Raw genomic sequence first — 13,001 nt, 5'->3', positions numbered from 1 at the left:
ACTAATTTGCCTTTTCTTTTCAAAGATATTGCTAAACATCAAGAAGATGATGCTGAATTAAAGGCTGTTATTGACAGGATCAAATCTGGTGAAATGTCAAACCTTATGTACTTAAGAATGGTGTTCTGTGTTGTCCTGCTCGTGGTCGCAGAGACCCCAAAATTGTCGTTCCTGCTCTTTTTAAATATTTCGATGAATCCCCGGTGGGTGGACAACTCGGTGTTCTCAAAACTAGAGAGAAAATCCGTAAACATTTTATTTGGCAATCCATGGATGGTGAAATCAGTACCTTTGTCAAATCTTGCAAAACCTGTAATAATAGTAAACCTGCTCCTAATACTCGCTTAGGTCTGTTGTCATCTGAGCATGCTTCTCGCCTATGGAGAGATTATTTATTGATTACATTGGTCCTTTCCCGAGGCCACGGAGTGACCATCGTTTCATACTTGTGTGTGATGACGCATTCTTGCGTTTTATGTGGCTGTTCCGCACTCGTGTGGCTAATGCTAACACTACTATTTCTTGTTTGAAACAGATCTTTGCTTCATTTGGACCCAGTCAATTTTTGTTGAGGGACAACCTCTGTGCAACTCCGTAATTTCTGTTTTGATTCGTCAGTTTCTCACGTAACTACTACCCCTCATTATCCAAGGCCTAATTATGCTGAAAGAGCCAATCAAAATCTCAGATCTGCTTTTATTGCCTACCACTCGGGTGACCACTTTAAGTGGGATTCATCGCTTAATTGGTTGTCATTTGCTTTCAATACTGCTGTTCATGAAAGTCATAAGCAACCTCCTGCTTCACTAATGCTAGCATTCACCTCCAATTCTCCACTTTCAAATCTATGGTCCATTAACGATCTTCTTCCTGACGTTGCAAATCCAGAAGCGATCCATGCTGCTTGGCACCGTGCGCGTAAAAATTTGAAAGTTTATTACGCCAAAGTTCAATGTAATTACAATCACGGGCGAGGACCGCACAATATGTCTGTGCATGACCAGGTTTATATTTAGACGCATCCTGTCAGTAGTGCTGCGGACCATGTCATTAGTAAGTTAGCCCCCAGATTTCAAGGTCTATGCAGAATTTTGAAATTCCTAACCCCTGTGTCATTATTAGTCAGTGATCCTGAAAGAAAGACGATCAGTCGTGTATACTTGTCTCAAGTCAAGATCCCTTATTTATGAATTGATCTTGTAGTAATCATTTATGTTTTAATTATAAGAAAATTTAGGTAGTTATAAGAATATCTTAGTTGTAAGCAAATTTTAATTTTAAAAAATGCTGGCCGGCTTATTTTGGGCATCCTTGTATATTAATTTGAGTTGAATAGTCATTTGTGACAATACTAGGTGTCCTTAGGTGTTTATTTCCTTTAAGTTTAATGTATTTTGTATAAAGGTTAGGTTAGGTAAGATTTTCGTTCATGTTCATAACTAGGGATATTATCTCAAAAATTTTCAGGCCCATGGGTAAACTCCGGTAGACTTTTCTTTTAATCTTTCACCACTTTTTGAAATTTATTAATAGTGCTTGCCCCGGGGGCTGGGGTATCCCAAGTCAATAGTGTGGGAGGGGTTCTCACTATGGAGACTGCCGAGGCACCGGTTGGGTGTCTCCGATTTGTTAGTTTAAAAGCAGAAAAAAAAAAAAAAAAACACTAAACCCTTACTGAACACTTCGCCTTTCTTCAAGATCTGAATTGTTGGACGATGGCTTTGTTTCAAAATTTCTTCTTTCTGCTGCGGATATGTTTGTGTTCCAGTGGCTACTATAACTGGGTCCATCCGAGGTGCAACCTGCCGTGCCTGTTTGGGGAGCACGTTTAACTGTGGGGTTACTGTCATCCAATGTGAAATGGAGTGGCCTGATGTTCCTAGTGGCTGCAGTTATATTACACTGCGTCACACTTCAGTTCGATAAATGGGTGACCTGACATGAAGTACCAAACAGATCTGGTTGGACTAATGTTGTATGGAATTGTTGGCGATCGGCCGTAGTCAGCAACACCTGAAGTGGGGACTCTTCGACCGATTATAGACGTTCTTCTCAAGAACGAAGTTACAGTGGTGTTGAGTGTCAGATATGATATCACGTCAAACCCCCCCAGTTAAATTATATTAAAATTTATTTGCCTCGAGCTATGTTAGAGTTTGTGGAGGTCAAGTATGGCATGGTGACAAGAAAACGCTATTTTGAAGACGTTAAGGTACATTACCGTAGGACAAGTCATAGTTTTCATTTTGATTTTGTTCTATTTCATTTTATAAAATATGTTCATTTGTCTGACATGAAAAACTGACTGTGGACAAAGAAGAAGAACCTTTTAGTGTCTTAAATGGGTTATTGTGTAAAATTTTTATTATGTAAATAACTGTAATTAGCACCTGGATTTAAGGTAATAACATTTGTGGCAGGGTGTAGCCGCACGTGTTTGTGCTGGTAAGATGATTGTAGTAATTTCCTGTATCAGAAGGAAGTTTCTGGAAGTTGTAAAGATCTTTTCTCTTCAAACGTTTCTGTGCCCTCATTGGCTAAAATAACGGAACTTCTAATTGGCAAATGTAAGAACAGCGGGTATGCTAATGGGTCATATCTTGATTGTCCCATTTCCGACTAGTGGCGAGTTGGCCAAGGCCAAGCTTGATTCCATAGTCTTTGATTTCTGGAGCAGTCATCTCCTCCGTCCGATGGGAACTCCGGCCCTCCGAGGTGAGCACTATTTGGTTAATGGTTTTGGATTCTAACCTTTGTCAAATTTCTTTGCATACCGGAGTTTACCCGCGGTATCTTCCATTCGCCAATTTTAGCTTCCAATGACTTAGCCCTCGTAGCTACTCATACTTCTTTGTTGTGGAGGCATTCCCCTTTCCTTTGGTTTTGTGTAATTAATATGTAAATTTAGTTTCCTCGTGGATGGCCTCAAGTACTCCAGTTTCATCTTAACGTATTCCCTTTTAAGATATGCACCTTATTCAGAAGTGTTTTTGAAAAGGCAGCTACTTGGTCAGGCTCTGAGTTAGGATTTTTAATAATTAAAATACTTTCTTTTCCTTACTAATGTATTAAAATGCATGTGGTGTTATGTTACCGTGTATCTTTCCTTTAACTCCTTTGGTTGTAATGGGATAGCTCTGGCTAAATTTGGAGCTCATTTCCTTATATGTAATTTTAAGTATCGTCCGCAACTACCTTTTCATGACTTCAAATTATGACTGTTAAAATTTTCTTTATATTGTTTTTAAAGTTGTTGGCGTGAAGCTGAAGCTTGTACTATTGACACTGTTGATACCTTAAAATTTGTTTATTTACTATGTTAATTCCATTTGCATTACATTATTGGTTTGTTTTGTAACGTCATTTTCCAATTTTAAAAAAATCCAGTAAATGTTGTGTTCATTTGGGATCACCGTTAATTTCGTTTTCTTGGCAACACACTACCTTCTCACGGACATGCCAGGGTTCCCAACCGCTTACCATCTCCTTTTTCTTAGTCGTCATGTTGGTTAAACTATTATTTATATTTCTACATTGTTTCCCGAGTGTTAACATGCTGTATGTGTTTTATTTAGGCTATTTTATGCGTTGGAAACTCGTGAAGTTTAAATGTTCTTTATTATATTTATTATTATTTTTACTATTTTATGTTGTGTAATCTACCGAAAGGTTACAGTCTAACTAACTAAACTAACTCCATGGCACTACAGTCTTCAAGGACCTTGGCCTACGAAGCGACCGCTGCTCAGCCCGAAGGCTGGGGTGTCGTGTCGTCAGCACGATGAATCCTTTTGGCCGCTATTCTTGGCTTTCTAGACTGGATCCTTATGCCTGTCTATTGTAATAGATAATGTTATTTGCTTTAAGTCCCACTAACTATTTTTATGGTTTTCGGAGACTACGAGGTGCCGAAATTTAATCCTGCAGGAGTTCTTTTACGTGCCAGTAAATCCTACCGAAAAGAGACTGACGTATTTGAGCACCTTCAAATACGACCGGACTGAGCAATATCTGTTGTAATTGTATCAATATGGACAAATATGAAGATAACTGCATACGATCAACTGATCTTAACGATACTAAAACCCGTTACGTTAAACTATATTATTTGAATTATTTAAATAAAAATACTTTGTCACATTTGTAATATTACTATTATCTGTTATGTCATTAACTTTCAACCTTAATTTTGAAAAAGTATGAGAATGCCTGGTTTAAGGTAATCTGCGAATTAGTTATAAAAGAGGTTAAGATAGTAGAGTTCAAATGTGTTTTCATCAATAGTTGGATTATACATTCACTAAGGATCTTGTATCTTCTTTCTAGTATTTTTTTTTTTTTTACAATCTGTTTTACGTAACACCAACACAGATAGGTCTTGTGGCAACGATAGGATAGGAAAGGCCTAGGAGTGGGAAGGAAGCAGCCATGGCCTTAATTAAGGTACAGCCCCAGCATTTGCCTCGTGTAAAAATGGGAAACTATGGAAAACCACCTTCAGGGCTGCCGACAGTGGGGCTCGAACTCACTATTTCCAAGATGCAAGTTCACAGCTGCGCGCCCCTAACCACCCGGCCAACTCATCTGGTTTCTAGTATTCTGAGAAGTCGTTTTATAATATGCAACAATTTTATGATAGCCAAGCAATATTTAAAAACAAATTTAATTTATCATATTCAAGAAGAAATAACAAATTACAATTAAGTATGTGTTCAGAGAGAGGAAAATTAACACAAGTGAAGACAATATTTTTCAAAAGCTGACACACGCATTTTTCGACCAAGACGAGTTATACTTGAGTACTATATAATTCAACAGCCAGAAATCTATTTCTGATGTTTATTTTATGGAAACACTATAACTATAACTCAAAACATGAATTGAGTGTACCCCATTGTTGCCAGCAATGAGAGGTTACAAAACACGCTACAATGTTCTCTCTGTTGAGCCGCCATATTAAAGGTGTGCTAAGTGGGGGGAATAACCATGTCAAACCTGTTCCTCAAGAAAGAAAACACAAGAGAAATTATGGTTTTAAAAAAAACGGAAATAGAAAGTGTGTTACGTGAATTCAAACCATACAAAGCTTGCAGTCATGATGGTTCCAGAGCAGGAAAGAAACGTGCGTCAGGGATTTGCTGAGATGATTTGAAATGCAAGAAAAGTGTTATAATGACAATATATATGAAGACTTTTGAACAACTTCATTTGTAAAAATGTAGTTTTGTAGAACCTCTCAATTTTTAACAATAGAATAATGTTAAATGAAAAGAGATTTTTTTCCATCTTTTTTGTGTCCTGGTATGCTACTTTGGAAAATCTATTGCAATACACATTTTTTTCCTGAAAAAATATTGCAGTAAGAAATACAATAGATTTCCTGAAAATTTACCCTTCCTTTTACATTTGCCCAGGTTTGAAAAGACTGGTCTTCACTTGGTATGAGAAGCGGCATAAATGCGCCTCAAAAGAGTGCTCCTTTTTAACATTCACTTACCATGAAGTCCTCTAATTCAAAATGGAACAAATAAATTATCAGAGGCATGCTCATTCATATTTATTTTTTTAAACTTGAATTATGACTCGGAGATATAAACTATAAAAATAATTGTTCTATGTAATGACTAACATTTTTGAAATAAACATCACTCCAACAGGAAGTAATTACTTAAGCTGTAATTGGTAAAAGTACACTTGCACATCTATCTGCTTCCTCTAGCAGACATGTATTAAAAAAAAAAAAAAAAAAAAAAAAAAACCTTTACAAGTTACACCGATTCAAATGAAACAATTCATACTGGCAATTCCATAGTATGCAGCAAAACAAACGGCACTGAAATAATTGCTTATCTACTGTCTATGTTTCACTAGCAATAAAGTACAGTAGAACCTCGATTATATGTTCCCGGAAACTATGTTCTCCGGTATTACTTGTTCAAATTAGATGGTCCCACGAGCATCCTAATTAAATCACGTTGTAAAAATCCCGCATTATCCGTTTCTCGGATCAACCGTCCAGAAATTTCAGTCCCCTCAACGCTACATCCTCGATCACGCGTTTTTCAAGAAACTGTATCTCACGAAAGGACGGCTATGGCATACTTGCGGATCTCGGTGTTAACGTCCCGTCATTGTGATAATCAGAGGAAGTACAGGTACTGTACCGTACTGGAAAAGCGATCAGCAGTGAACTTGCATATGGGACCATCTTGGCATGGCATTCGGGTGGTATTGTTTAGAGAATCCTCAGAAATCATAAAGCAGAGAGAGGGCACAACAATTGGATGGAGACAGAGCGCATTTTGACAGCTCTACTTGAAGACAGAACGAGTTTCGTCAAATTTTCGTACTTGCAAAATGTCTACATTATGTCCAGGGTTAGATGTTTATTTATTTTTTACTTTTTTTCGATTGTATCGCTGAACAGATTTTCGGCACTTCCCTCAGGGCATTGTATAGTCACTGGGCTTTCAGGCAGGAATCGAAACTCCTCCTCCTTAACACAAATTTAGTATTTTAAGATCATTGTATACGATTATGTTTCCGAGACCAGAACAGATGTTGCATCTTAAACATAGAGCCATGGGAGGTTTTGAGATTGCTATTACTGTTTTGGTCCTGATATAAAACTGGGAATTGTGTTAAAATGTTATAAAAACAGCAGTCGTTTTATTTGCGCACGTTACATTTAAAAAGTTCGAAGCATTTCGCACTCGTACCAACTTGTACAGCGAGCGCGCTTTACAGCTGAACTCAAGGTCATGAATAGCCGTAATTTCTGAAGTTCTGATATTTTTTCTCTTTCCAATTTGACTGTGATTAGTGATGGGAAGAATTGCATTCGAGAATCGATACTTACATTCGAAACCATATTCTCGAATTCAATATAACCTTTAAAAGTCGATGTAGGCCTAATTTATGCGGTATACAAGATTTCCATCAACTGACTACGGACTGTATACCAGGGACTAAATTAAAATGGAAGATTAAAAAAAGGGATTTTGCCATCATGTTGGGCGCTTTTAATCTAATGGGCTTAATTTCATTAGATTAGAGAATGAAAAATTACTTGTGGTCAATTGTTTTTTTGGCCTGGCGTTACCGGTATTAGATTTTTCGAATAGTTTGTCTGATCAAAGTTACTGAGCTGAAAGAAGTATTCACGGGAAACTGATGAGAAACTGAAATAAAGTTGAATGTACAACTGAATGTAAAGTTTTGAGATTTTTAAGTCACGTACCGATAATTAATTTTTGAAGTCGGCCCCGCGGTCTAACTTGCCTGCCTCCCACTCGGAGGGCCCGAGTTCCATTCCCGGCCAGGACACGCATTTTTACCTGCATATGAGGGCTGGTTCCAGGTTCACTCATTTTACGATTACCTTTAATTGAGGAACTATCGAACGATGAGATGGTGAGCTCGGTCTAGAGAGCCAGGAATAACAGCTGAGAGAATTCGTCACACTGACCATGTGTCACCTTGTAAACAGCAGGCTTTTGAGATGAGCAGCTGTTGCTTGGTAAGCGGAAGGTCCATTGGGACTGTAGTTTGGTTTAGGAGTGTTTGTAAGATTATAATAATACAAATTTCATTTTTGTGACATTTAGCCAAACTGCTGTTAGTTCATTTGTTCTCGGATTTTCCGTTTTCCCGTGTTATACGTATTTTTTCCAGGGTCCTTCCAAAAATGGAGAATCGAGGTTCCACTGTATTTAATTAGTGCATATAATAGTTTGACATACTGTGAATTCAGTGTTGTGTTGATTTCTTCTCTGCGAAACGTAAAGAATTTCACCTATTTTCTCGACACGGCATAAGCCCCAAAGCCTATATCATGTCTAAAGGTGGGTAAGGACACAAAGTCTTCTTTCATAATTCGCGAACGTTTATAGTGGAACATTATTTCTGGCCATACGGTGTGGGGCGTCAGAATGAGCCGAGTTGCTTCACATTATAGAACAGTATGATGAGCAATTTAATGAAGCGGCACCAAATAAAAGAAAATTGATAGCTGCCATTGACAAGTTCCGTCACCACAAACGACAATCATGGATGATTTCTCCAACATGTGTCATGTATCATGTCATGGAATATTGGGGCCCTTATTTTATCAAGGATACTGCACAGAATCCAAAAACAGTGGACCAAGTAGTAGTAGGTAGAGACCTCATTAGTGCAGGCAGGATTTGTTGCTCCAGGAACTCACCCCTCTAATGACAACTGCTGCAGCAAGATGGAGCTACAGCCCACACAAACTTCTGTAACAAGACTTTAGAGATCGCATAATTTATCAACAAACTCCATAACCGTACTGTTCCTGCTTCCCAGATGCCTACATATGGGGACTGTGAAAGAATCAGTTTTCAAGACAGATGACCCACCTACAAACGTTCCTGAATTATGCAAAATCACTTTTTTGTGTCCTTATCCACCTTTAGACATGATATAGGCTTTTGGCCTTATGCCGTGTCAAGAAAATAAGGTGAAATTATTTACGTTTCGCAGAGAACTTTTGCTCTTCGTCTGCCGAAGAAAATCTCAACCGTTCACGAAGAAGACTTCTCCAAGAATGTTTAAATTTAGATGTTAATAGTAGAAGTGGAACGTTTATTTGTTACAAGATGGCTCACCGTACGAGGTACAGCGCTAGCATTTGAAGCGGAAGCTGACGGAACCATCAGAGTCAGTCTGAGAGGGAGTAACATAAGGTAACAGGTGGTGTACACACACATGAAAGTATGACACCGACACAAACCGGGAATGAAATATCTGTTGATGAGGAACATACGAATTTGGAATAACACCAAAACGAAATAACAATAGTGAAGAGCCAAGGAAGGGAACAACTTACATAAATCCTTAATGGCTGGCAACCACACTCTACTTAATTGATAGCCAGTGTCCCTGTTGAAATTGTTAGGATTTCTACGTATTTCCACAGCTTCCCATATAATCCTGGATCTGTAATGTCTAGTGTGAGTAAGAGCTCGAGCATCTTGTAACACGACATCATGACCCGATGATAAAGCGTGCTCAGCTATTGGTGATTTATCTGGCTGGTTGATAAGAATATTTTGTTTACGTTCTGTGATACGAGTACCAATGGACCATCATAAGTTATGAACTGACATGTTTGGCCAATGTATACCTTGTCGCAAGTACACGGAATTTCATATACCCCAGGATCTAAAAGCGGGGACAATTTGTCTTTAGTTTTACCAAGAACTATACGGGAAGCTGTGGAAATATGCAGAAATCCTAACAATTTCAACAGGGACACTGGCTATCAATTAAGTAATACGTGGTTGCCAGCCATTAAGGATTTACATAGGTTGTTCCCTTCCCTGTCCTTTCACCAGTGTTATTAGGTTTCAGTGTTTTCCAAATTCGTACGTTCCTCATCACCAGATGTTTCATTCCAGGACTGTGACAGTATCATACTTACATATATGTGTACACCTGTTGTTATGTTATGCTACTCCCTCTCGGACTGATTCTTATGGTTCCGTCAGCTTCTGCTTCGAACTCTAGTGCTAAACCACGTATGCTGAGCCATCTGATGACGAATGAACATACCACTTTCACTTCTATTATTAATGTCTAAATTTAAACTTCATTCTTGGAAAACCGAGCTCGATACCTGCAGCCGGTTAAGTGCGGCCAGTATCCAGTATTCGGGAGATAGTAGGTTCGAACCCCACTGTCAGCAGCCATGAAAATGGTTTTCCATGGTTTCCCATTTTCACACCAGGCAAATGCTGGGGCTGTACCTCAATTAAGGCCACGGCCGCTTCCTTCCCACTCCTAGCCCTTTCCTCTCCCATCGTCGCCATAAGATCTACCTGTGCCGGTGCGACGTAAAGCAACTAGCAAAAAGAAAAAAAGAAAGAAAAAAAGCATTCTTGGAAAAGTCTTCCTCGTGAACAGCCGAGATTTTTTTCTGAAGATGCAGAGCAAAGTTCTCTGCAAAACGTAAAGAATTTCACCTTATTTTCTTGACACAGCATAAGCTCAAAGCTTATATCATGTCTATAAAATAAGCCATGAAAAAATCAATGGTAACTTACCCACCTTTGTAATCAAAATGTTAAAAAATCTACAAAAATGTATGAAAAATGTGTGGCACATGATGGTATACATTTTGAACACAAACTCTATCAACACAATTATGTAATATTTCAGTGTAATTTGTTTTTCTGCATACAGTAGCATAACGTACTAAAATTAACGTATAATAAGAAATAATAAAAAAGAATAAAAATACACATTCTTTCATGTAAAATAATGACATTAAACAACATGCAAGAAATATCTCAATCATTGTTTCCGGGAGATACGAGTAAAAATCATAGAAAAAGCCAATGAATTGCATCTTGTACTACTGACACTTATGCAAGTAATAAAGAGGAGCTGTCCTTCAGGAAAAGTGTTAGGACATTAAGTAAATGAAAGAAAACAAAGCTTCCAGAATTGTTAAAAAATTTCCATGTGTATGCATGTATAAACATAGTATCATCACTAGATAGTTTCTTCCAAGTTTGATATTTTGTTCGGTCCACATTAAATATTGTATTTAATAAAAAAAAAAAAATTTCTAAATAATTTACAAAACCACTTTTTTTTTTCTTTTGGCACTAACTGTTTTGTTCACTTCCAAAAATATTTGTAGATTCTGTTATCTTCAACAAGACAGGACACACAAAGAGCATAAATAAAATTATTTCTGGAAGTAAATTAAAATAATAGTTAGAATATTAAAATATACTACTTTACATTGTATAGGTGGAGAAATCATACAAAATTTTCTCAAGTCATAACCATTAACAACTCCTTGAGCTGAAAGAACAATTTCTAGTAAATATTTGACACCTTAAAAATTACATTTACAAATTATATATAAAATTCTTATCTGTTCATAAATTAGCATTTGATGCTACAAACGTACATCTGGATGATTACAACCTTTACAACAGCAGAAACTGTGAGTGGAATTCAAACCCTTGAAGTCGAAGAAATGCATTATTTAATGCGTAACAATCCGAATTTGCTTTGCCTCTCAATTTAAAAGTGTGTATATTAAATAGAAAAACTGTATTCACACCATGATTATCCCTTATGGGTCTCTCTGTACAATGTAACGACAATCTCCCCATCCCTCTCCCCCACAAAAACACTTCACAAGGCTGGGTTTTCAAACTTTGTTCCTCGGGTTATCATGATTTCACCATATGATGATTCTTGATTTAGTTCCAATACACAATGTTTCTTCAACACTAGCAGGGTATAAAACTTCTGGGCAACCTAAAACATAAACCAAATTAGATTAACATTATATTGTAACATTTTTCATTGAGGAGATCAGGAAGATGGCTGACTGTCCATACTTTCATTACAGTGAAAATGAATAATTGTGGGGCAAGAACATAAATGATTACCTTATTTCTTTAGTCAATGCTTGGAATACAATCTAATCAAAATTATATTTCATTACGAAAAAGTTTCTACTAAATTTTCGAAGTCAAGAAGATATATTTCAGAATTACTTTACAACTGGACGTACAAAATTTTGAAATACTGTACTCAGAAATTAACTAACTGTTTTGAGGTAAATGATGCTGTATTTAAGAAATTATAAAACAATTGGTGTAATGAACCAGGAAGTTTGGAATCAGCTGACGTAAAATTTGGGAAGAAATGCTAATAAAAGACTATGAATGACAATGCCTATCAGTAGAATTACTCGTCAGGCTTGCAAAATTTACCCGATTTTCACAATCTCTCTTAAATAAAAGGCTAGAATTGGTTACCTACTTCAAATGAGTGTCAATTCAAGCAACAACAGCCATAATGGTAGCCATTAAAAATATGACAAACGTAATTTTAAAGCAATTTACATCATAAAAATCAGGTTTGAAAATTTAAATATGTATTATTAGGCCTATGGATCAAACTTAACACATCCGTTATAATCTTCAGCAGTCATCAATGCCACTACAGTGTCAGATTTTTATTTAGTTCTGTAAGCTCCTTTGGAGTTATTGAAAGCACCAAAGACTTGTTCAATAGACCACAACTGCTTCATGCGCAACAAAGAATAAGCCTACGTTACCAATCACATACCTGGGAATTATATTCTAGTTATATTTTTGATTTACCAAAAAATAATTGTTTTTCACATTGCCCTCCAGATACCCAAGGTTATAGAATTACCTGAAAATCAATTGGCAGTTATCGACCCAGTAACAGACTGGGTTTATCACCTAAAATTTGATGAAAGTGTGATAAACTGATAACTTGAAAACAATATTATCTTACCCATGGGTAAATAATGCAAGTATCGAGCTCGAATTCTTGTTATTTTGTGATTATTATGCCTTGTGATGTATCTACTTATTAGTTTATGATCGCATTATTTGTGAGCTTATGTCATTAAACACTTGTTGTATATAGATATTTATATGAGTTTAGTTAATGTAAGAACCTGTATATAATTTATTATTACCTGTATTAATGATTTGTAATCCACTACAGAATTGTGAAACGCACTGCAACATCCAGAATGATACTGGGTAGACGCGAACTCTGTATAATATTCTATACATTATATCTGGGTCTTAAACACTCTAGAATTTATGAAAAAATGTATCTTTCTAGAAGCCTGGCCAGGCACATATATAAAGAGGTGGTCTTGGTGGTAGAGACAAGTTATTGTTTAGTAGGAGTTTCACTGGTGAACACGTGTTGTGGTTAGCTGATATGCCGATGTAGGCAGTCGGTAGTCAACGGTTTCAACTGTGTTTTTAGGTTACAACCTCCAGGTGCTGTGATAGGCAATTGTTGAAACGTTGATGTTCCTGGAGTGAAGTGTTTTGTTTGTGCCACAGTGATTAAGGTTATGGGCATTTAATTTGTAAATAATTGTAAACAAATCCATGTATACAAGTTGACAGCAATTTGTGTGCGTCATTCTGGATACAACATGGGTGACCATGGGGCAGGAT

General features: G+C 37.0%; 1 protein-coding gene across 2 annotated transcripts in view; it reads right to left on the bottom strand.

The window, feature by feature from the left end:
• Nucleotides 1-5,542: 5,542 nt before the first annotated feature.
• vtd (RAD21 cohesin complex component verthandi) overlaps nt 5,543-13,001 on the bottom strand; it is a 188,814-nt gene continuing 181,355 nt past the window's right edge. For both annotated transcript variants that reach the window (XM_067136760.2, XM_067136761.2), the window contains exon 14: nt 5,543-11,301. In XM_067136760.2, the coding sequence (XP_066992861.2) occupies nt 11,176-11,301 (126 nt within the window). In that variant the 3' untranslated portion in view covers nt 5,543-11,175. The remainder of the gene's footprint in view (nt 11,302-13,001) is intronic.

The sequence above is a fragment of the Anabrus simplex genome, chromosome 1, assembly GCF_040414725.1.
Source record: "Anabrus simplex isolate iqAnaSimp1 chromosome 1, ASM4041472v1, whole genome shotgun sequence".
Classification (NCBI taxonomy): Eukaryota; Metazoa; Arthropoda; class Insecta; order Orthoptera; family Tettigoniidae; genus Anabrus; species Anabrus simplex.
This window is presented reverse-complemented; position numbering and strand designations above follow the sequence as displayed.